This window comes from Macaca nemestrina, chromosome 3 (genome assembly GCF_043159975.1).
Source record: "Macaca nemestrina isolate mMacNem1 chromosome 3, mMacNem.hap1, whole genome shotgun sequence".
Taxonomy (NCBI): domain Eukaryota; kingdom Metazoa; phylum Chordata; class Mammalia; order Primates; family Cercopithecidae; genus Macaca; species Macaca nemestrina.
The window spans coordinates 157,211,236-157,236,333 of NC_092127.1; the positions used below are offsets into that span (position 1 = coordinate 157,211,236).

Here is a 25,098-nt window from a genome sequence, read left to right on the forward strand (position 1 = left end):
CACGGTGGCTCATGCCTGTAATCTCAACATTTTGGGAGGCCGAGGTGGGTGGATCACCTGAGGTCAGGAGTTCAAGACCAGCCTGACCAACATGGTGAAACTCTGTTTCTACTAAAAATACAAAATTAGCCAGGCATGATGGAACATGCCGGTAATCTCAGCTACTTGGAAAGCTGAGGCAGGAGAATCACTTGAACCCAGGAGGCAGAGGTTGCAGTGAGTCGAGATTGCACCATTGCACTCCAGCCTGGGCAACAAGAGCAAAACTCCATCCCAAAAAAACAAAAACACCAACCAACCAACCAATCAACCAACAAAAAAAAGAAGAGAAAGAGAATACTGGATGGGCACAGTGGCTCACACCTGTAATCTTAGCACTCTGGGAGGCCAAGGTGAGAAGATCGCTTGAGCCCAGGAGTTCAAGACCAGTCTGGGCAACATAGCAAGACCCTGTCTCTACAATAAATTTTAAAATTAGCCAAGTGTGGTGGCATGCACCCGTGGTCCCAGTTACTTGGGAGGCTGAGGTGGGAGGATCGCTTGAGCTCTAAAAGTTGAGGCTGCAGTGAGCCATGATCACACCACTACACTCCATTGTGGGTGTCAGAGCAAAACCCTATCTCAAAAAAAGTTTTTTAATAAAAAAAGAAAAAGACAATATTTCCCAAGCTTTTTATAACATTAAATCATGGTGTATCTCATCTCTGCCAATTTACATGCAATCAGCCTTTGGAATCATGCTTTAAATACCAAGGGTTGGAATGGAGACCTTTGCAAATGATGGTATTGTGTGATATAGGTGGGTCCCATTCTCATTGCCAGAAAGAAAAGGGGAGGACAAAGGTCAGACTTGGAATATTTGATTTAAAAATATATTTTTTAAAACACAGGCTACTTGACTGACGGGGGCGGGGCTGCAGGCTACATGAGGTCGGATGTGGCGAAGCCATTCAGTCAAGCTGCTCTGGGAGGAAGTGGGGCAGGGTGGTTTTGAGCAGAGCTTTGGAGTCACACAGACCTACTTGAGACTCCTGGGGCAGCCACTCACCTGCTGCACAGGCTTGGCCTTATCACATCAACATGCTGAGCCTCAGTTTCCTCATGTAAGATGGGACTCAGTATAATGTGGGCCTACACACATGTGGCAAAAGAGTGCTTCACACGGTGACTGGCACAGCACATCTGAAGCACTGAACAAACTTAATCAGGATGCTTCTAGATTTCTTGTTACCACACTGGATTCTGCTGCCCAGTTAACTAGTCAGTGTAAAGTAGGACAGAATAGAATTGCTATGGATGGAAAGTTTGTGTCCCCACAATCTCGAAATATTGAGGCCTAATCCCCAATGTGATGGCATTTGAAGGTGAGGACTTTGGGAAGTATTAGATCATGAGGGTTGAGCCCTCATGAATGGGATTAGTGTCCTTAGAAGATGAAACACCAGAAAGATGATCTCGTGCTCTACCATGTGAGAACACAGCAAGAAGACAGCCATTGCAAACCAGGCAGAGGGGTCTCACCAGAACCCAACCATGCTGTCCCTGGCCTTGGACTCCCCAGCCTCCAGAACTGTGAGAGATAAATTTCTGTTGTTGAGTCCCCCTAGTCTATGGTTTTCCACTATAGCAGCCCAGACTGACAGAGGCAAGAATGAATTACCCGACCATGAATTAACTCTTTAATGTCATCAAGAACATATTTAATGTTGCTACTTGGAATAGTTAAGAATCGATATGCAATAGTTTACAGAAAGGTACCACAAATTTTGAAGTATAAGAAACCTGTGTCTGCATCTAGGTAGGCAAAAGTAAGTATGTGCTCATGTACAACACACAACACATGGATTCTACCCAGATGACCTGTTTTTCTTCTTACCCCTGCAAGGCTAGTGAGGGTCTGCTTCCTTTCTGTAACCACTGTGCGGCACAGAAGCCCAATTACTGTCTTTCTTTCCAATTTAGTTCAACACAACTTTAGCTCCATTGCCTTCCCTGTGCTGAGCCCTGGGGACGCTGAGGAGACCAGGAGGCAGTGCTGCCTTCAAGAACAGCAGTCTAGCAGGAAGAAAGACACTTATTGGCTCCATTTCTGCCAGCTTCCACCACCGGAAAGGGTTTACACATAGATTCCTGGCCTCAGGTGTGAGGTTTCCCAGAGGGAGCTGTGAAGTTTGGCTCCTGCCAACAGGTGGAGGTCTCACCTGTGTGTCCTTGGCCACGTGACAGCAAAGCCATTTGACTGTGCCATCTCTGGCCTTCCCTTCCTGCTCTGCTGCCAACATGGAACCACCTCCTCTTTCCTTACTTAGGATCATGTATGGTGGCCCTTCCCACTTTCAGATACCCACCCCTGTCTCTCTTCAACAAGAGAAAAAGAAAAGCCTTGGGGACAGCCCACTGCAGTGAATAGAAATTCCTTCCCACTGACATGTTAAATACCTCTCACCACAAAGGCTGGCCCTGAACACCTGCATTTCATGATTTAAGACTGTGTGTTGAGAGAGAAGAGAATCCCAGGGATAACAGAGGATATGAGATCCCTTCCCCTCCCCTGCTCGGTCATCTTTCAAGCCCCCTGCCCTGTCATCTTTCAAGCCCCCACTCCCCGCCCTGAGCTGAGAACTAGAGACAGGGCTCTCGAATCAAAGGAGGCGGGTGACTCAGAGGTGAGTACAAGCCACGGCCTGGAGTGCTGAGAAGTCTGGGTGAAGGCAACTGTGTCAGCCCCAGGGAACCGAGGCAATCCTCCCACCGGAGATTAAGACCCCAGTCTCAGGCCTTATACTGGCTGTGGATAGGAGGAGAGAGAGAAGGAGAAAGCAATGTGTGAATGAGCACACATTTGGTTTTTGATACTGATTATAGTTGTAAGGAATTGACCACACAAGGGAACAGAGAAACTGGTTTGGCTATGTCAACATAACTCTAATCAAAGTCATTTATGCCAGCCACCTTACCTTTTGCGTGTAATAGTCACATTACCCCATAACAATGATGTACCTTCATAAAGGTGGTTCAGAGTGTTTCTAAGTTTTGATTAGAGCAGTAATTGATTGATCTATCTAGGCGCCAGCCTTAGCAATTTCTTTCTTTCTTTCTTTTTTTTCTTTGAGATGGAGTCTCCCTCTGTTGCCCAGGCTGGAGTGTAGTGGCACAATCTTGGCTCACTGCAACCTCCTCCTCCTCCCGGGTTCAGGCAATTCTTCTGCCTCAGTCTCCCAGGTAGCTAGAACTACAGGCATCTGCCACCACACCCAGCTAATTTTTGTATATTTAGTAGAGACGGGGTTTCACCATGTTGCCCAGGATGGTCTCGAACTCCTGACCTCATGATCCACCTGCCTCAGCCTCCCAAAGTGCTGGGATTATAGGCATGAGCCACCGCACCCAGCCCAGCCTTTGCAATTTCTACCTTAAGTTATATAGTCCTCTATTCTCAACTTTAACAGATGAGCAACACCATTGCTTTTAAACTATTCGATAGAATGGGGTTTGAGTTGTGTGTGTGAGAGGAGGTTGTGTGTGAGTATATGTGTATGTATTTACTCAGTATTTCCCCTGATAACTTTCTGTTATCTGAGCAGTTGCTATAGAGTTTTCTTTTTCCTGGGTTTGGAATTTGATTTTTCTTTTTTGAAGGCTGTAAATTCTACCTTTTCCCTTACATACACATATATATGTAGATACCCTCCCAATAATCCTGATTAGATCCTACAATTCATAAATTATGTTGCCACAACAGCTCAGTTTAGACAAATGTATAAGAAATTTGTCAAGTTAACAGAACTTTGAGCCCACTGTCTTTCACAGGACGTACAATCACCTGGGAACCACCCTACCAGAAGTGTAAGTGACACTCTCTCGCTTCTGTTTCAAGTTCTGTTGCTATTGCTTGGAGCAGTCTGATTCTCTACCTGAAAGATGGTGTTTCAATCAGTCATGGTGAATGAGAGGAGAATATTTAGTGCATAACTGGAGTTGAGTGAAAGACAATATTGTAAATAAATGAATGATGTTTTATCATTTCAGAAAAATACAGTGATAACTTTAAAATCATTAGGCAGTATTAGGATATCCTATGGAACTGTATTTTATATCCAATTCTCAATAACAGGTAGGTAGAAAATAAATTGCAAAGATTCATTTATGGTCATTTTAAAATTTGATTACCCATTTAAATCCAGCAGCCAAGTGGTTTCAACAGACTTTCTACTTGAGGTGAAAATAGTAACACTACAAACATATGGCAGAGCTCCGTACAGGTATTTCACTCACACAGGAGTTTATGTTTTCGAGGATGTAGGAAAAGATTTTCCAAGTGTGAAAACTAAATATATACAAAAGCAATCCATTTTGTTATTAGTTAAATAAAATGTGTCTTTAAATACGGAATTCTTTGAAAAACTCACTTCATCGTCCAAAATTGTGGAGACTATTTCACTATTTTAATCAAAAATGGAATAGTCATTACAGTTCCCCACGGGATTTTCTGACCGGCCCGGGCAAGGAGTTCACTTGTAGAGTGTAGTTAGTGAAAACATCCAGTGGCCAAGCCTCATCAATAACTGTATCCGAAAGGAGACACTGCTTGGGGAGTACCCAGAGAAAACACCAAGCTTTCCTGGCTTCCCGGCCCTCCCTCTCCCCATTAGTCTTTGGGGCACATACATAAGTGTTGTGTGAAGCCTCTTGGGGTTTAGAAGATCTTGCACTCATTGATGGAGAAGAGTCTCCTTCTGTTTCGTCTCCTGGCCTGGTTGACGGCAGTTCGGACCGCGCACTCAAACACCTGCTGTACCCCCCGGTTGCTAAGGGCTGAGCACTCCAGGTAACCCTTGGCTCTGACATCCTGGGCCAGTTTCTTCCCTTCCATGGCATTGATGCAGGAGGCCCTGTGGGGCCCCATCTCCCGCTGGTCAGTCTGGGTGGCCACCACCAGCACAGGGGTACAGGGCAAGTTGCTCCTGATTTCACCAATCCACTTGTTCTTCAAGTTCAGGAATGAGTTATGGTTGGCCACAGAGTAGCACATCAGCACCACGTCTGCCTGCTGGTAGGACAGGGGCCGGATGCTTCTGAAGGCGTCATTGCCGGCTGTGTCCCAGAGGCCCAGGCTGATCTGGATGCCATCCATGAAGACGTCCACCCCCGTGTTCTCGTACACTGTGGGCTTGTAGGCCTCCGGGAAGGTCTCAGAGGTGAAGCGCACCAACAGAGAGGTCTTCCCCACAGCAGAGTCGCCCACCAACACGCACTTGATGGAACTCAGCATCTTCCCAGCCTGCTGTCCTACTCGCAAGTCCAGAATCCCAGGGAAAAGAGCCCTCAGTGGGCGGCTGCAGCACACGCCATTCAGCAAGGGGAAGGCAAGCCAGGTAGGTCTGTGTCCTCAGGACCTCTGACGGTGATTTGCAGAATGTTACTTCTCGCCGCCCATCCAAGCACCGTCTACTTTGAAAACCTCCAAAGCCTAGTCTTCAACTGGAACAGAAAGAGAAGGGGGAAAATGAAGTCTTTCTTTCTTGCCTTTTTTGAAGATAAGGGGCTTCCTCATTGGCAAACGGATTAAATGTGGGGCAATTTCTGTATAGCCAACCAACCCCACTTGTGCAATCTACTCTTCCCCTCTCAGGGAGGGCTTAGATCTGTCTTCGCCCAACACACGCGCGCGCACACACACACACACACACACACAACGCCTCCCGGTCAAGAAGCAGAAACTGACTTTATCTCTAAAATCATTCAAGCGCTAAAAAACACAAGCAACTGCTCTGATTGCAACATGAAAAAGACCTTGGTAGCAACCTGGTGTGTGAAGGAGACGTTTCCAAACAGGTCTCTGTCGGCTTCTACTCCAAGAAGTGGCAAAGGCCCCTGAGAGCGTTCTCCACAGCTTCAGCTTCTGATGGATCTAGCCACCTTGGAAACTGCAAGAAACAAGAATGTTATGAGTGACAGATACTTTATACATTTCTTTTTGTTTATTGACTAATCACACAGTCCTTGGTTTATGGGAATACGTGTTGTAATAGGGGAAAAGAAATTACTAGAACTCTGAAAATTTGCTGTGGTTTTTCCCTTGAGGTTTTTCCAAAAACTGGTAAGAGATGCAGCAGACTGGCCTTAGAGTTATCTGCATCTGAAATCAGGCACTGTCACCTACACATGGCTTTGAGCACACTGCTTGAACTCCACGCCTCAGCTTACACATCTGCAAGATTGTGATAAATTTAGGAACCACTTCTCAGAGATGCTGTGAGGATCAAGTTATTTCTTTCTTTTAACATTTTTGGATGGCCATCTGTGTATCCCGAACTCCACTAGGCCCCTAGTCAAACAAAATAACTTGCCTGAAAGCAACCATATTCGGTGCCTGTCACTTAAACAGGACTGCATAAATGGAACAATCTGAATTTCATGAAAGGCCAAATAAATTCTCGTTCAGTGCAGTGGGAAAACTCCAGGCAATGAGCTCTGCCTTGGAGACACTGTCGGGTCTGCTGCGGCACGATATCACAAAGCCAGCCCAGCTCCAGACAAAGGAAAAGTCTTTCAGACCAAAATTCAGAGTAAAGGTTATTACTGCGATCTGGGCCTATAAACTCCCCTCCTTGGTGAGCTTCCTGACATGTGTCATGCAAGGCAATACAAAGCAAACTACAAGTCTGATTTAAGACATAATTTTTAAGTAACTTCTCTAAATCCTGGCATTCCTTTCCAAAACATTTTCTTTTTCTTTTTCTTTTTCTTTTTCTTTTTTCGGAGACAAGATCTCACTCTGTCACCCAGGCTGGAGTGCAGTGGTGTCATCACGGCTCACTGCTGCCTGGACCTCCTGGGCTCAGGTGATCCTCCCACCTCAGCCTCCCGAGTAGCTGGGACTACATGTGTGTGCCACCACACCTGGCTAATTTCTTGCTTTCTTTGTAGAGATACAGTCTCACTATGTTGCCCAGGCTGGTCATGAACTCCTGGCCTCAAAGATCTTCCTGTCTCAGCCTCCCAAAGTGTAGGGATTACAGGCGTGAGCCACCACGCCCGGCAGCCAAGACATTTTTATCCTTGTCAACCCACGGTCTCTGTTGTTTAATTATACCTAACAGCCTTTGCAAATGAGTTAGCCAAATAAATAATTCACATGATATTCACATATTCATGTTTTTAATGAATATGTGAATATATTCATTAAAATATATTTTAAATATTTTTTACTTAAAAATTCACATGTAAGCCAGGTGACCTTGGCCAAATTACTTAACCTCTCTGAACCTTGATTTTCTCATAGAAATGAAAATAAGAAAAGGATTTTCTTCATGTGATCATTGTAAGGATTCAGAATGTGAAGAGTCTGATTTAGCACAAAGCCTGGCATCTGGGAATTACAGGAAGCCATCAAGTTATCCATTTCACTACTATCTGAAACACCAAATACTGAATGTCCATAGTGGAGGGACCACTTTGCCAAATGTTTACCTGGACTCTTTCTCCAGACTGACACCAGGTTACTGTCACACACCATGGTCATGGACCCCATTTGAGACTAGACCTTTGAGGAAGGACTCCTTGAGGGCTCCATAGGCTTTAGTTAGACATTAGATCCTTAGACCAAGTGGCAACTTAAATATATGCATTTGTGACTTAGTCCAGAGCCAAGAACTCTTAAGATATTTTTACATTTTTAAAATTTAATTTAATTATCTTATTTTTTATAAATGCAGTTGGGGGTCTCATTATATTGCTCAGGCTGGTCTCAAACTCCGGAGTTAAGTGATCCTCCCACCTCAGCCTCCCAAAGTGCTGGGATTACAGGCATGAGCCACCACGCCTGGCCTTAAGTTTTTTGGGTTTTTTTTGGAGCACAATTATTGCATTGTGTGTTTTAATATTTCATTTTTGAGAATTTAAACGAGCATTTAAATATCAAATATTGTGCTATTATTTATTATTATTATTATTTTTTGCCTATTTCCTCCATATTTTATTTATTTATTTATTTATTTTTTGGCCTTAAGTTTTATTTGACCCCAGTGTAGCAGGGCCAGAATTAAGAAAAATGTACACGCTTCAGGCATTTATTTATTTATTTATTTATCTTAATTTTATTTTTTTGAAATGGAGTTTTGCTCTGTTGCCCAGGCTAGAGTGCAGTGGCTCGATCTCAGTTCACTGCAACCTCCGCCTCTCAGGTTCAAGCAATTCTTATGCCTCAGTCTCCTGAGTAGCTGGGACTACAGGCATGCACCATCACACCCAGCTAATTTTTGTATTTTTAGTACAGACAGGGTTTTACCATGTTGCCAAGGTTGGTCTTGAACTCCTGACCTCAAATGATCCACCCGCCTAGGCCTCCCAAAGTGCTGGGATTACAGGCATGAGTCACCACACCCAACCACTGGCCACCTTTATTTATTTTTTGAGACAGTCTTGCTCTATCTCCCATGCTGGAGACAGAGTACGATGGTGGCTCACTGCAGCCTCCACCTCCCAGGCTCAAGTGATCTTCCCAGCTCAGCCTCCCAAGTAGCTAGGACTACGAGCACTCACCACTGTGATCGGCTACATTTGTTTAGTTTGTATAGAGACAAGGTCTCACTATGTTGCTGAGGCTGGTCCTGAACTCCTGGGCGCAAGTGATACTCTTGCCTCAGCCTCCCAAAGTGTTGGAATTATAGGCATGAGTCACCACACCCAGTCCTTTCGGTTATTTAAATAAACTCTCCAATAAACTGACTGAGCTAAAGCCAAATTTCCTGAGTGAATATCTGCAAAAGGAAATTAATAAGGCATAATTGTTAAGGTCATGGGCTTTAAAGTCAGGTAAACCTGGCATTGAATCCGAGCTGCCCAACCGACTACCTATGTGACGAACTTGGAAGATTTTCTAACCTCCTTAAGCCTCAGTTTCCTCCTCTGTAAAATCAGTGTAACAATATTATATCTGCACCACAGGTTGTTGAGAGTATTTAAGTGTGCTTAAAGCTTAGAGTGCAAAATTCTTTTTTTTTTTTTTTTTGGAGACCTGAGTCTCGCTCTGTCGCTCAGGCTGGCGTGCAGTGGTGTGATCTCGGCTCACTGCAACCTCCGCCTCCCGGGTTCAAGTGATTCTGCTGCCTCAACCTCCTGAGTAGCTGTGATTACAGGCGCCCACTACCGTGCCTGGCTAATTTTTGTATTTTTAGTGGAGATGGGGTTTCACCATGCTGGCCAGGCTGCTCTCAAACTCCTGGGCTCAAGTGATCTGCCTGTCTCAGCCTCCCAAAGTGCTGGGATTACAGGCATGAGCCACTGTGCCTGGCCTAGAGTGCAAAATTCTTAGCAGGTGCATAATATAAACATACTGTATGTACATAGTAAACACTCAGTAAGTAGTCCCTATTAATAATATTCTGAAATAACAATTACTAAATATAATGATAAACAGTTATTAACGCTAAGTAGGGAATTTAAAGTAGCACAAAAGAGGTTTCTCCAACAAAGGGTGAAACACACCCAGACATAGCTACAAAAAGAGAGAGAGAGACTCCTGTCTAAGCTTTGCCACCCAGCGAGTCAGAAAGGTGAAAACATTTCTGTTCAATCAAGTGACCCTCAGTGCCACCCAGTTCTGACCCCAAGTGGCTCATCAAGTCAGCTTTCAGGGCCTCAGTTTCATAAACTGTAAAGTAGTTCTTGATAGTTTTATTAAAACTGAAGCCAAAGTACCTGCTGCAGTGAATACAAAACATAAACCATTGCATTACTGTGCGGCAGTAAAGATGGATGATAAGCCTTGAGGACAGGAGGAGCCTTGGAAGATGCCTAAATATGGAGCTGGGGGAGAAGGGGAAGTAGGAGAGGAGCTGCGGTCTGAGGCAGAGCCATACCCTATATGGACATGACAGATAATCTTCAGAATGGGTCACGTGTGTCCAGGAGTGAGCCGCCTCGAGTTACATCATCAGCATGTGAGTCTGATGGGCTTGATTTCAGCGAATTTCTCCAAAAGAAATTCTCCCTAGAAGGGCTTCTGGGTGAAAAAAGTGAGTCTTCCATGGTATTTCCCAAGTGGCTAACCGGCAAGAGTGGCCCAAGTATGTCTCTTCGTACGGAAGAGTTACGAGAGCGTCACGGGTGGCGACACTGAGTGGCCCTCCAGGTCGTTCTTCTCAGGCCTTGAATCAGACAGAATCAATGAGCCTTCACCTCCAGAGCCTGCGGGGTCTCCATAATGTGATGCTCTTGCCCTTTTTCTCTTTCTACCATTTTCACAGAAAAGGGTCCCTCAGCAGGCCGCCAGGGTTCACACGCACAGACACAGGGAGGGAAGGGAGGCTTCCTGTTGCAAAAGCAACAGGGTTGGGCCTTTCTGCCCACTCTGGCAAAGAGACCAAGATACACACAAGTGAGGGATTAGGGGAAGAGACATCCTAACGCATTTCCTCCTCCGGAGAACTGAGGGCTGTCCAGTAGGAAATCCTGGTTTCCTTTTGGACTCAATTCTAACGGCCGTGCTAACAGACACCCATTCTCCACCTGACACCCTCCGCAGGCTCGCTCTGTGCCATCCTACTGGCTGGAAAGACCAGGTCTTCACTCAGCCCCCAACTCACACGCCTTCCAGAAAGCCTTCCTTGAGCACCAGCGCTCCCCAGCCCCTGACAGATCAGATGCCCCCTGCTGTGTTCCCACAATACCTCTGTGCACATTTGACACAGAAACTACCACTCCGCCGAAATGGCTCGTCTTCTCAGTCGTAAAATGGAATGAGATCTGCCCTGCCTTCTTCACTGGGAGCTCATAAGGATCAGGTGGAAATGGTAACAATACAGAAATCATTTCGGTTTTTACTTTTACAATACTTTGTATGTTTGGAAATGCTCTCTTGTTGGTTTTGTGAGAAAGTCTTTTTATAACAATACAGCGTAATATAGAGCTAAAGTGAAATTATGACTATTATTAACTGATTGTTATTATTGCAGGTTTGAAGTTAGCTGGGCTTTGGTGGAGGTAGCTCACTTCAAAATGCTGATGGAATCCTCAGCTGTCTTTTTTAAAAAATATGAGTCCATCACCAGTTGGGGATGGCCTACCAATTACAGACAATATATCTAAATGTCATCCTCCTCGAGGAGCTTTGAACAAAGGACCTGTGCTGGTAGCAGCCGATTCATTCATTAAGGAAATTGATTCCACCATGAATCTAACACAATTAAATGGCCACGCTCCTCAGCAACCTCTAGCAATCTCTAGCCAGCACCTTCAATAGCGCCTTCCTAGCCTAGCAGGGACATCACAGCAACAGGCAGCCTTTCTTAGGATGGGTGAGCCCATGCGGGGGGCTCCCCAACTGGGAAGTGGGGCTGAGTGCTTTGTTCCTTTACGGAGTCTTGCTGTGTCCCCCAGGCTTGTATGCAGTGGCATGATATTGGCTTACTGCCGCCTCCGCCTCCTGGGTTCAAGTGATTCTCCTGCCTCAGTCTCCTGAGTAGCTGAGATTACAGGCATCCATCACCATGCGCAGCTAGTTTTTTGTATTTGTAGTAGAGAAGGGGTTTCGCCATGTTGGCCAGGCTGGTCTCAAACGCCTGACCTCAGGTGATCCACCCACCTCGGCCTCCCAAAGTGCTGGGATTACGGGCGTGAGCCACTGCTCCAGGTTGTAGCCAGCTCTTCAGATCAGGTCTCCACTCCTATTCTCTTCCTACAAATAAACCAGTTCTTGATTTTTTTTTTTTTTCTTTTTTTTTTTGAGACAAAGTTTCACTCTTTTTGCCCAGGCTGGAATGCAATGGCATGATCTCAGCTCACTGCAACTTCACCTCCCGGATTCAAGCGATTCTCCTGCCTCAGCCACCTGAGTAGCTGAGATTACAAGGTGCATGCCACCAAGCCCGTCTAATTTTGTATTTTTAGTAGAGACAGGGTTTCACCATGTTGGTCAGGCTGGTCTCAAACTCCTGACCTCAGGTGACTCGCCCACCTCGGCCTCCCAAAGTCCTCAGATTACAGGTGTGAGCCACCACGCCTGGCTCAGCGCTTGATGTTTTAAAGGACATCTGTTGCTTCCTGATCTGGATGCTGGTTTCACAAGTGTGTGCAGTTTGTGAAAATCCACCAAGCTATATATCCATGAGGTGTTCACTTAGATAAAACTTCAATAAAAAATATTTTTAAAAATAAGGTTGCCACCTTTGCAGTGAACATCTTTTCAAGTGGTATTTTATAAGTTTCACTTGCAAGAGTTTATTTCACTAATCTGAATCCTATCTTAATAATTCCCCCTACTGTGTTGCTAATTGCTACAAATAATCACTAAATTTTCTCTCAAAATCACAAAAAGAAATCATTTTTAAGTCAGTGTATTTTCATACGTAGATCATCTCTGTTTGAAACAGATTTTGTTCTGAAAGTTTGTTTGCAAGATGCTGGTTTGCTTGGCCAGGCACAGTGTCTCACGCTTGTAATCCCAGTGCTTTGGGAGGCTGATGTAGAAGGATCACTTGAGGCCAGGAATTCAATGCCAGCCTGGGCAACATAGCAAGACCCTGTTTCTATTAAAAGAAAAAAAAAAAAAGATGCTGGTTTGCAACTTTTGACATAAGTTCACCAGGATAAAAAATGTTAAGCAGTATTTATATTCCTAAGCCTGAAGCATATTAAACCCCTTTATAGTTGAATTCAAACAAAACATTGCCAAGTCCTGAAGCCTTTTATTAGTTCAACATATTAAACTCTCAAACCTCTCTGAGCCATGTGTCCTGCCCTCTGACTCCCAACCACGCCGGGACCGTGGTCCCCTTCCCCTCCTCTGGTCTAGCAACTCTGCCCTGACTGGTCTCTTCCACTCCAGGAGCACGATCAAGGAATCATTGCCTAAGGTCCAGAGTTCTTAGCCCGGTTCAATTTCAGAGTCAAATACAAGACTAGCCAGCTAGACAACTGCCCAAAGCACCCTTAGAACCTCATCTCAAAACTAAAGTGATGGGGAAATGCATTTCCTACTACTTTTCTCAAAATAATTGGAATACCCTGAAAAACTGCTTGGAGTTGAGGGTGCAACCCCAAGAGGTACACTCAGGGAAGGACACGTGGTCTCTGAACTTCTTTTAGGGAATGTGGATCTTGTTTACCAAAGGACTCGTGTTTTCTCAGTTGAGTATCCATTTTTGGGGTCTGAGCTGAACTATTCTAGGAAAAAGAGAGCAAAAAGGCAAATCATGCCTATCTAATCATTCTATAATGTCACGATGCTATAAATTAAAGGTTGTCAAACTATGGTTCATCCATGGCTGAACCCAGCCCGCCACCTGTTTTTGTATGGGCCATAAGTTGAGAATGGTTTTTACATTTCATTTTATTTTATTTGAGAGGGAGTTTCACTCTGTCGCCCAAGCTGGAGTGCAGTGGCATGATCTCCGCTCACTGCAACCTCCGCCTCCCAGGTTCAAGCGATTCTCCTGCCTCAGCCTCCCAAGTAGCTGGGATTACAGGGGGTTTTTACATTTTTTAATGGTTGAAAAAAATCCAAAGGAGGAGAATATTTTATGACATGTGAAAATTACATGAAATTCAAATTTCAGGGTTCATAAATAGCATTTTATTGGAACACGGTCATGCCCATTCATTGACATGTTGCCTATGACTGCTTTCTTGCTGCAACATAAAGTTGCAACCAAGCCTAAAATATTTTCAATTTGGTCTTTACACAGAAAAGTTTGCCAACTCCTACTAGACAGAAAGGTAGTTCAGAGTCAGAAGGGGCACGTAGACCTGGGGTCTGGCAGGCTTGGTTTGGCTCTAATGTCTGCCACTTAAATGCATGACCTTGGGGCAATTCCTTAACCTCTCTGAGCTTCGGGTCCTTTGACAACAAAAAACTATGCATAATGTCTACAGCACGACTGACTCCGGAACCATACTGCCTTTCAGCCCCACTGGCTATGTGATCTCATGAAGGTCACTTAACTTCTCTAAGCTCCTCTTCCCTAATTGTAAATAGGCAATAAGAATGGTACCTACCTGGTGTGAGTTGGTTGATGGTATTATTTTTCATAATAAAAATAAAAATAAAATAATGGTACCTACCTTACAAGGTGGTTGTACAGAATTTAAAAGGGTAGTGCATGTAAACCACATTGCATAGTGCCTGGCACAGAGTGAGTACTGTAGAAGTATTTACCACTATTATCATTTACCTTGAGGGGTTGTCGTAAGATGGTTCTGAGCTAGTGTATGTCATGAGCCGAAAACAGTGCCTGGAACAAAACAGGCACTAGCAAATAGTAGCTGCTATGATGATGATGATATGAACCAGTACTATAGTCACACAGGAGAGGAAGCATTAATTCTCGAGATGGGAGAAAGGAGTGGTGATTCGGGAGCCCTGCATTTGAAAAGTGACAGCTGATCTGTAGGATGAGTAAGATTTTGATAAGCAAAAGAGAAGAAAGCCTTTGTGGGTGGGGAGAAGCCTGTACAAAGGCCCAGGGGCATGAAAATGCATGTCTGATTTGGGGAAGTAGAAGAAGTTCAGGGAGGTTGCACTGTGGGCTGCTCAGTGGGGAGCAGGACATGGCCGGTGGAGGGATTATGGGAGATGAGCCTGTGATTCAACACAATCCAAGGTTGCCTTCTGCTCATCAGTAGCCACAGCATACTATTAGCTCCAACTGACTCCAATTAAAATTGGTTAACAGCCAATTAAAATCCCTGGGTCTTTGGCACATAAAACTGTTACTAGCCAGGCACAGTGGCTCCTGCCTATAATCCCAGCACTTTGGGAAGCCAAGGCAGGAGGATCACCTGAACCCAGGAGTTCAAGACCAGCCTGGGCAACATGGTGAGACCACCCCCCCCCCCACCCCCATCAAGTCTACATTAAAAAAAAAAATTAGCTAGACATGGTGGAGCACGCCTGTAGTCCCAGCTACTTGGGAGGCTGAGGCAGGATGATTACTTGAGCCCAGGAAGCTGAAACTGCAGTGAGCCATTATCACCCCACTGCACTCCAGCCTGGGCAACAAAGTGAGACCCTGTCTCAAAAAATAAAAAAACTGTTACCAATCCACTCTCTTTTAACTTAAATGTTACTAGCCTCTTTGAGCACCTACTCTGTGTCAGGCATTGAAGTCAAGTTAAAGAAGACACAGTTTCTGCCTTCAAAAAACTTACAGTCTAATGGCAACACTAGACATCAACTTCAGCAAGGATCTAAGGTAGGAACAAATCAAGTGCCAACAAAGGGAAAAAGTGCTACTTGCAACTAGCAGGAATCAAGGAAGGCTTTGTGGAGGCCGTGATATTAGAACATGACCCTTAAAACCACTGAGCTTGAGATGCACAGAGAAGAAAGAGAAACATGAGCAATGAAGGAAAAATCTGGGGCACCTAGAAGGGTGAGAGCAGCTCAGTTGGGCTAAAAGGCAGAGCCCAAAATGGGAGCTCAAGCTGGGCTGTAGGAAACTCATTCTTTTTTTTTTTTTTATTTTTTTTATTTTTTTTATTTTTTTGAGACGGAGTTTCGCTCTGCCGCCCAGGCTGGAGTGCAGTGGCCGGATCTCAGCTCACTGCAAGCTCCGCCTCCCGGGTTCACGCCATTCTCCTGCCTCAGCCTCCCGAGTAGCTGGGACTACAGGCGCCGCCACCTCGCCCGGCTAGTTTTTTGTATTTTTTAAAGTAGAGACGGGGTTTCACCGTGTCAGCCAGGATGGTCTCGATCTCCTGACCTCGTGATCCGCCCGTCTCGGCCTCCCAAAGTGCTGGGATTACAGGCTTGAGCCACCGCGCCCGGCCAGGAAACTCATTCTTGTGGCAGGTTAGGCTGGACTGCAAGCGGGAAAGACCAAAGAGGCAAGTGGGAGGCTCCCGCCGTTGGGATCAAGGATGGCTTTATCCAGAGCAGATGCTGTGAGACAAGAAACGGGGAGGGGGCCCCAGCAACACCCACAAGGTGGAACTGACGTGCAGGCCTGAAACAAGGTGATTCCGAGGCTGTATAGGCCTGGGGGCCTGGGAGAAGCTGCTGGCAAACCCAGGCAGCACCAGAGGAGAAAGACGGATCTGTGAGATCCATGAAGAGGTGGGTGTTTCCCACTGGGGGGCCTGCTGAAGAGACACAGCGCTTTCAGGAGAGCCACCCGGCTGCCACCAATGACAAGGCTATCGTTTACCGAATAAAGGGGAAGAGAAGTGGGGCAGCCAGGGTCGTCTTCCTCTCCCATGAGCTTTGACATGGAATCTTTAGCTAGAAACATGTTCTCCTCTATGTTATGTATAGCCAAAAAAAAAAAAAAAAAAAAATCACCTAAGAATAGGTGGGTCTTGCACAAGCCAGTTTGTTCCTATATTGAAATCCATTAACATAACAGTGTACAAGTCTATTCACGGACACAGGAAAAGGCTTCCTAAGCTAAATGGGTGGAAAGCAGATTGCAAAATGGCCCATACAGGAGATTCCAGAGCTGTGAAAACATCTAAAGTGTTGCCTACCTCCACGTGAAGCTGGCTTGTCTCTGGCTCCTGGGGTTGTATGCGATTCCCATTTTCTTCTCCTTGCTTATGTGCATTTAAAAATGTGTCCACGAGACGCATGTGCTATTTGTGCAGTTTTGAAGAGGTGCTTTCTGTATGTTGTTTTGTCTTTTTAATGTTGGCTTAGAAGGGAATGGAAAGGCTGGGTTGGTGCCTTGAAGCTACAGAAAATTTCTGGGAATCTCTATCAGTAACTCTGAAAATTTTTCTAGGTCTACACTGCTGAATTCATTTACAATTCCTAGAAGCACTAACTCCAATTTCTGATTCCCTTTTAAAGGTCTGTTTCATTCTGTCCTCCTTGCAAAAGAGATTAGCAAAGCTGAGTAATTCTGCCTCCTGAATCACAGCTGTCCATAGCTATCCTCAGCCCCAAGCCATCTCTTCTTTCTTCTTACTCATAAGAGTTTTGAAAGTCCAGGCTGAGAGCCAGGCGTGGTGGCTCACATCTGTAATCCCAGCACTTTGGGAGGCTAAGTGGGGGTGGATCACTTGAGATCAGGAGTTCGAGACTAGCCTGACCAACATGGCGAAACCCCATCTCTACTAAAAACACACACACACAAAATTAGCTGGGCCTGGTGGCAGGTGCCTGTAATCCCAGCTATTTGGGAGGCTGAAGCAGGAAAATTGCTTGAACCTGGGAGGCAGAGGCTGCAGTGAGCCGAGATCACACCACCACACTCCAGCCTGGACAACAGAGGGAGGCTTCGACTCAAAAAAAGTCCAGGCTGGGTGCCGTGACTCACGCCTGTAGTCATAGCACTCTGGAAGGCCAAAGCTGGCAGATCACTTGAGGTCGGAAATTCTAGACCAGCCTGGCCAACATGGCGAAACCCCGTTTCTACTAAAAATACAAAAATTAGCCCGTCATGGTGGCTAATAATCCCAGCTACTCAGGAGGCTGTGGCAGGAGAATCGCTTGAGCCTAGGAGGCTGAGGGTGCAGTGAGGGGGGATCGTGCCAGCTGCACTCCAGCCTGGATGACAGAGTGAGACTCCGTCTCAAAAAAAAAAAAAACAAAGAAGTCCTTTTTATATTCTTTTAGATATTCAAATAAATTTGAATACGGCCTGGGTATTGGATGGCATTAAAGAACTATTGCTAATTTTGTTAGGTGATAACTGTATTGTCAGGCCCTGATTTATCAATTTGTCAATGATATTTTAAGGCCCTTATCTGATAGAGATGTCGATGTATTGATAGGAAAATAAATAAGATGTCAGGGATTTATTTTGTATTATTCCAGAAAACAACAAGTAAAAACGATGGATAAAATAAGATTGGAAAAGTGTCAAGAACTATTGAGGTTGAGTGGCGGGTACACAGGAGTATATTAGCCTATTCTCTCTTCTTTGGTGTAGCTTCAAAACTTTTTGTGTTAAAAGTTTTAAAGGGTGGGGGCTTTTGTTTTCTTTCTTTCTTTCTTTCTTTTTTTTTGAGATGGAGTTTCACTCTTGTTGCCCAGGCTGGAGTGCAATGGCAAGGTCTCAACTCACTGCAACCTCTACCTCCCAGGTTCAAGCGATTCTCTTGCCTCAGCCTTCCAAGTAGCTGGGACTACAAGCATGTGCCACCACACCAGCTAATTTTGTATTTTTAGTAGAGATGGGGTTTCTCCATGTTGGTCAGGCTGGTCTCAAACTCCCGACCTCAGGTGATCCACCCTCCTTGGCCTCCCAAAGTGCTGGAATTACAGGTGTGAGCCACCGCACCGGGTCCCAAGCTGTAGTTTTATTCTTACTCTCTGGTTATAGAGAAAATGGAGAAAAGCATCACCAAAAAAGAAAAGTATACTTTACGTTATAGTGACTTTTTCAAGTATTTGAAGGCATGTGCGTGGAAGTGGCAAAAGGATGACAGCCCAGAGGCCTAGAGCCTGCCTCCTGGTGGAGGGATATGGAAGAGGAAAGCCACAGTCCTGGGTAAGGATTCCCAGACAAGTCAGGGAAGAAAATCTTGCACTTCAATACAACTCAGTAAGACATCACTATCTATTCTGGGGAAGTAAGGGCCATCTCTAGAATATATTCCAACCAAAGGAGGCCCCTGAGATGACCCAAACTCAACTTTCTAACTGGTATTATTACCTTCACTAATTTCCCTTGGCCCTCCCTGGATAGAATTCTGCAGAATTAGCTCTTTGCAAAAGAACAAATGTCATAATGAAAATACCTTAAAAAGAAAAGAAACTCAAGAGTGAAAATGCATTACCCACACGAAACCAAAGGAGAAGTCAAAGTAACTCTGAGAGTGGGGAAGACCCTCTGTCCTGGGTGTTCTTGTTGTCTGAAAAGGTGAGGGGGCTTTGGGAGTTTTCTATCTTAGTATTTTGTGTTTTCCCCTTAGACATAAACGTAGCCTTTGTGAAAATATGAAATCTGCCTGATGTCTGGATAGACCTCCACCAAGTCCAAGATACTCCCCAGCTGTAAAGCGCCACCTGTGACTAAGAAAACCATCACATCTCAGGGTTTCCCCCATCCCTAACCCCAGAACCACCAACCACCACCACCATCCAACACACATATTCAAGCCATTGGTGGTGGACAGCATTTCCTGCTTTTACTTGCTGGTCCAAACAGACTGAAGATGACCTCCCTATTCTGGCTAAATTCTCTCCTCATTTTTTCCAGACCATTTCTATATATCCTATTTTCTGATTATAAAAGTAGTACATACACATTATAGAACATTTCAAAAACACTAATCCAAAGAAGACGAAAATCAGTTACTACCTAGAATCAAAAGCTGTAAAATATTAGCGTACATTTTTCTGGGGTTTTTTTTCAGTGCATCATTTTTTTCCAAAACTAAGAATACCATACTTTATATATGGTTTGGCATCTTGTTTTTCTTAATTTAACATTTAGGTCTTCATTTAACGTTCTATGTCAAGATTCTTGACATAGAAAATGGCTGCATAAAATTTGATTATATAAACATAGCATCATTTATTTAACCAATTGCCTACTGTTGGATAGTTTAATAATTCCTCATTTTCACTACAATAACATTGAGTGAATATTTTTAATATAAATACATGATTATTTCTTTAGGATAAATAGATAGGAGAGCAACTGCTGGAACAGAAGAGATAAAAAATTGAACCAATTTATATTCTATGTATGGGCCTATCATCTCATCACTCTATCAACTCTCACTGGGTATAATATTTGCAAGTTTGATTTGTTTTCATTTGCATTTCATTTACAACTAGTGAAGATTAAAATTTGCTCATCTGTTTTTTGACAACATATGTTTTTTCTTTTGTAAGTCATCGGTTTTACCTACTTTTCCAGCAAGATGGTTATTGTTTCTTAATGACTTTTAAAATCCTTTTAGAGATTAAGGATTAATGTGTGGCAAATATTTTATATATATACATATATATATATTTTGTGCCCATGTATTCTGGGAATTCCCCAAATTCCTGGTACTCCCCCTACACTGAGCAAGCCCTAAGCTGAATGTAAAGTAGCATGTTCCCTGCTGCGGAAAAAAACTCAGCATGATGAGATGCCTGAAAGGTCATCTAATTCAACATACTCATTTCCCCCATGAGGAAACCAAGGACTTGAGAGAAGTGGTTAAGCTGCTGGGGGCCCACACGAGGCCCAGAAACTAAGCCAGCTGAGTCAGCACACTTTCCATCTACACAGGATTTTTTCAGATACACATTATGTCTACATAGTATAGCCCATACTTGATTTCCTTAATATTTTAAGCACAATGCTCATATAGCTAGATAGATACGCCAAATTATTCACACAGTAGCAACCTTTATTTCTTTGCCTTTTTCCCAGAGAAAGATTTTATTGTGTACTGATGGGTTTTTACTCAAAAGGTAGCTCCCAATGCTTTTTTTGTTTTTGTTTTTGTTTTTTGTTTGCTTGTTTTCAGACAGAGTCTCACTGTCACCCAGGCTGGAGTGCAGTGGCCAGATCGGCTCATTGCAACCTCCACCTCTCAGGTTCAAGTGATTCTCCTGTCTCAGCCTCCTGAGTAGCTGGAATTACAGGCATGCACCACCACACTCAGCTAACTTTTGTATTTTTAGTAAAAATGGGATTTTGCCATGTTGGCCAGGCTGGTCTCAAACTCCTAACCTCAAGTGATCTGCCTGCGTCGGCCTCCCAAAGTGCTGAGATTACAGGCGTGAGCCACCACACCTGGCCACAGCTCCCAGTTTTAATATAAAAATACTTTTCAAACACCTGTTCCCTTTCTCATCCACTTCCTTCGAGATGGATCATCTCTCTTTAGGAGAAATCATTAGGCTTTCCAGCATTCTCTAGAAGTAGGATAAACCCTTAACCTGCAGATTGCTTCAGCTATAAAAGAAGTTGAGGCATTTAATATTTTGTTCTGGATATGCAGCCCAGAGCACTGGAAGGAGTGAGGTGTTTTAGTTTTAGTTTCAATGTGTAAGACTGCAGATATGCAATCGTTTGCAAAAAGCCCACGTTGTGGAGTTGACAGTCATGGTTAGATTTTTCTTTTTTCTTTTTGAGATGGAGTTTCACTTTTGCTACCCAGGCTGGAGTGCAGTGGCATGATCTCAGCTCACCACAACCTCCGCCTCCCGAGTTCAAGTGATTCTCCTGCCTCAGCCTCCCGAGTAGCTGAGATAACAGGCATGCGCCACCACTTGTGGCTAATTCTGTATTTTTAGTGGAGACGGGGTTTCTCCATGTTGGTCAGGCTGTTCTTGAACTCCCAACCTCAGGCGATCCACCCGCCTCGGCCTCCCAAAGTGCTGGGATTACAGGCATGAGCCACCGCGCCTGGCCAGTCACGGTTAGATTTTAATTTCCCTCGCTGAGCAGCAGTATAACCTTGGGCAAGTCACATAACTACAACTGCAAAATGTGAATAATCATGCATTGTTTGTAGGATTTTTTTTAAGGCGGCTGAAAAGAATCTATTTCCCATGCCTAGATGAATGCCTGACCCTTAGCGGATAAGGATAACAATAAACACATACATTTGCCAGACGCTGTTTTAAGTGCTTTATAAAAATTACCTCCTTTAATCATTACAATAAGACTGCATGTGGTCAATACCATTTTTGTCTCATTTTACAGCTGGGGGAACTAGGGCACAGAGAAGTAACATACCTTGCCCATGATGACAAGCTAGTGAGAAGAGATGCTGGGGTTCAGGCTCTGGCAGTCCAGCCTCTGAGCCTACTCATAGGTCTCTACCTCCCCTCTCCCTACCTCCCTCTTGGTGGGAGCCTGCCTATCCTTGAAACCTTGATGAAAATAAGCAATCCTAAAGCAATGGCAGAGCGTGAGGAAGAAAGGCTGGAAATACATTTTTCTGCTGGCGGGTGATTTCCTTCTTACTACAAGCCTGATTTCTTACAGCATTTTAAAGATTCTTCCTCAATCAGACACTCTCACACACCATTTGATAAGCACAAGACCACCATCTTTGTAGAGGGCAATGGAACAGAATCCAGCAGCATCCTTAGTGTATTTGACACCCACAACCGATCATCTATCAACCTCTCTCCTCTAGGTGACAAAATTATTTTCCTAGTAATGTGTAAGAATCAGGAACAGTCTTTTTATTTTTTTATTCATTCTTTAGCTTTAAAACGAACAAGTTACTTTTTTTTTTTTTTTTTTTTTTTTGAGACGGAGTCTCGCTCTGTCGCCCAGGCTGGAGTGCAGTGGCCGGATTTCAGCTCACTGCAAGCTCCGCCTCCCGGGTTCACGCCATTCTCCTGCCTCAGTCTCCCGAGTAGCTGGGACTACAGGCGCCCGCCACCTCGCCCGGCTAGTTTTTTGTATTTTTTAGTAGAGATGGGGTTTCACCGTGTTAGCCAGGATGGTCTCGATCTCCTGACCTTGTGATCCGCCCGTCTCGGCCTCCCAAAGTGCTGGGATTACAGGCTTGAGCCACCGCGCCCGGCCACTTTTTTTTTTTTTTAATTGAACTTTAAAAAAATCATTCAGGTCAGGTGTATTGGCTGACATCTATAATCCCAGAATTTTGGAAGGCTGAGGCAGGAGGAATGCTCAAGGCCAGGAGTTTGAGACCAGCCTGGGAAACATAGCAAGATTAGCCAGGTATGGTGGTGCATGCCTGTAATTCCAGCTACTTGGGAGGCTGAGACGTGAGAATCACTTGAACCTGGGAAGTGGAGGTTGCAGTGAGCCGATCTCACCGGTGCACTCCAGCCTGGGTGACAAAGTGAGACTCTGTCTGAAAACAAACAAACAAAAAACAAAAACAGACAAACATCTCTACCAAAAAGTTTTCTTAATTAGTTGGGCATGGTAGCATGTACCTGTAGCCTTAGCTACTCAGGAGGCTGAGACAGGGGATGGCTTGAACCCAGGAGATCAAGGCTGCAGTGAGTCATGATCACAACACTGCACTCCAGCCTGGGTGACAGAGTGAGACCCTGTCTCTAAAAAATGATAACAATACAGTAAAATATTTCATGTATGAATTAAAATTTGTACTTACCAATCAAAATTAATTATACTCTGTAGTTTGCATTCTGCTTTGTTATTTTAAATTTAAATACAAAACTCAGAGAGAATAACAGAATTGAAGTAACTCGAGTTCTGTTCCGGGGTTTCTGCAATCACTGTGCTATCATTGTTTATGTCTAATCTACAACTTAAACTCAGGACTGTGCTGTGCCACAGGAGCTGAAGATGCAGCTTGGCCCCAAAGCTCTAGTGACAGCTGTACACACCATTAAGAACTTACTCTGACTTTATCACTGCCAGCGCATGGTGATAATAAAAAACAGACCCATACTGGTTTTATTACTGTTTTAAAATTCTATATAAATGATACACCCCCTCACTTCCTGTACTTAGGGGGGACCCCTTGCACCACTCCATCCTTTAAATCCTTGCCAGTCTCTATTACACTTTTAAATGCATAGACCATTTAATCCAGCAATTCCAATTCTTTGAACACATTGTACTGATGTGTCTACACAAGTAGGCAAGATATGCAAGAATTTCCATTGCTACATTATTCATGACAGCAAAAGAAGAACTGGAAAGAACTGAAAGGTCCATTAAGAAGCAGGGGTTAAATTAATTATGCCATATCCATTCCGGATAATCCACTCAGCGTTAGAAAGAATTAGGTCAGCCTCTTTGTATTGCACAGGGAAGGTATGATATACAGACATATCTCAGAGACATCACAGGTCCAGTTCCAGACCAGTGCCATAAAGTGAATCTTGCAATAAAGTGAGTCACACAAATTTTTTTGTTTCCTAGTGCACATAAAAGTTATGTTGGCCAGACGTGGTGGCTCATGCCTGTAATGCCAGCACTTTAGGAGGCCGAGGTGGGCGGATCACCTGAGATTGGGTGTTTGAGACCAGCCTGATCAACACGGAGAAATCCTGTCTCTACTAAAAATACAAAATTAGCCAGGCATGGTGGTACATGCCTGTAATCCCAGGTACTTGGGAGGCTTAGGCAGGAGAATCACTTGAACCAAAGCGGCAGAAGTTGCAGTGAGCCAAGATCGTGCCATTGCACTCTAGCCTGGCCAACAAGAGCAAAACTCCGTCTCAAAAAAAAAAAAAAAAAGTTATGTTTACACTATACATGATGCCTAAAAGTCTACATGGCTTAATTTTAAAATACTTTATTGCTTTAAAATGCTAACACTACAGCCTGGGCAACACAGTGGGACTCTGTCTAGATAAAAATTTTTTAAAAATTAGCCAGCTGTGGTAGTGCACCCTTGTAATCCCAGCTACTCAGGAGGCTGAGGTGGGAGGATCACTTGACTCTGGGAGGCTACAGTGACCTACGGTTGCACTACTGCACTCCAGCCTGGGCAACAGAGCAAGACCCTCTCTTAAAAAAAAAAAAAAAAAAAGCTAACAATAATCTGAGCCTTCAGCAAGTCCTAATCTTTTTGCCTCAATATTGATGGCTGCCAGTTGATCAGGGTGGTGGTTGCTGCAGGTTGGAGTGGCTGTGGCTATTTCTTAAAACAAGACAACAATGAAGTTTGCCACATTGATTGATTCTTCCTTTCGTGAAGGATTTCTCTGTAGCATGAAATGCATTTTATCCACAGCAGAACTTCTTGCAAATTAGAGCTAATCCTCTCAAACCCTACCACTGTTTTATCAACAAAGTTTATGTAATATTCTAAATTTTTTGTTGCCGTTTCAATGGTTTTCACAGTATATTCACCAGAAGTAGATTCCATCTCAAGAAATTACTTTCTTGGCTCATCCATAAGAAGCAACTCCTTATGCATTAAATTTTGTCATGATATTGCAGACATTCAGTCCCACCTTCAGTCTCCACTTCTAATTATAGCTCTCTTGCTCCTTCTACCACATCTGCAGTTACTTCCTCCAGTAGCATCTTAAATCCCTCAAGTCATTCATGAGGCTTGGAATCAACTTCCTCCAAACTCCAGTTAATGTTGATATTTTGACCTTCTTCCACGAATCACAAATGGCATCTAAAATGGTAGATCCTTTCAGAAGATTTTAAATTTACTTTGCCTAGATCCATCAAAGGAATCATTATCTATGGCAGCTATAGCCTTACAAAATGTATTTTTAAATAATAAGATTTG

At 44.1% G+C, this 25,098-nt stretch overlaps 1 protein-coding gene across 10 annotated transcripts in view; it reads right to left on the reverse strand.

Annotated features, from left to right (window-relative positions):
* Positions 1 to 25,098, reverse strand: part of LOC105487724 (ras homolog family member H) — a 136,994-nt gene that overhangs the window by 79,546 nt on the left and 32,350 nt on the right. For 8 of the 10 annotated variants that reach the window (XM_011751330.2, XM_011751331.3, XM_011751325.2 and 5 more), the window contains 2 exons: positions 5,806 to 5,927; positions 4,127 to 5,481 (listed from right to left, as the gene is read on the reverse strand). In XM_011751330.2, the coding sequence (XP_011749632.1) occupies positions 4,697 to 5,272 (576 nt within the window). In that variant the 5' untranslated portion in view covers positions 5,273 to 5,481; positions 5,806 to 5,927 and the 3' untranslated portion in view covers positions 4,127 to 4,696. Of the gene's footprint in view, positions 1 to 4,126; positions 5,482 to 5,805; positions 5,928 to 25,098 lie in introns of those variants that run through there. The other 2 variants (XR_011621343.1, XM_071093693.1) reach the window with 1 other exon arrangement.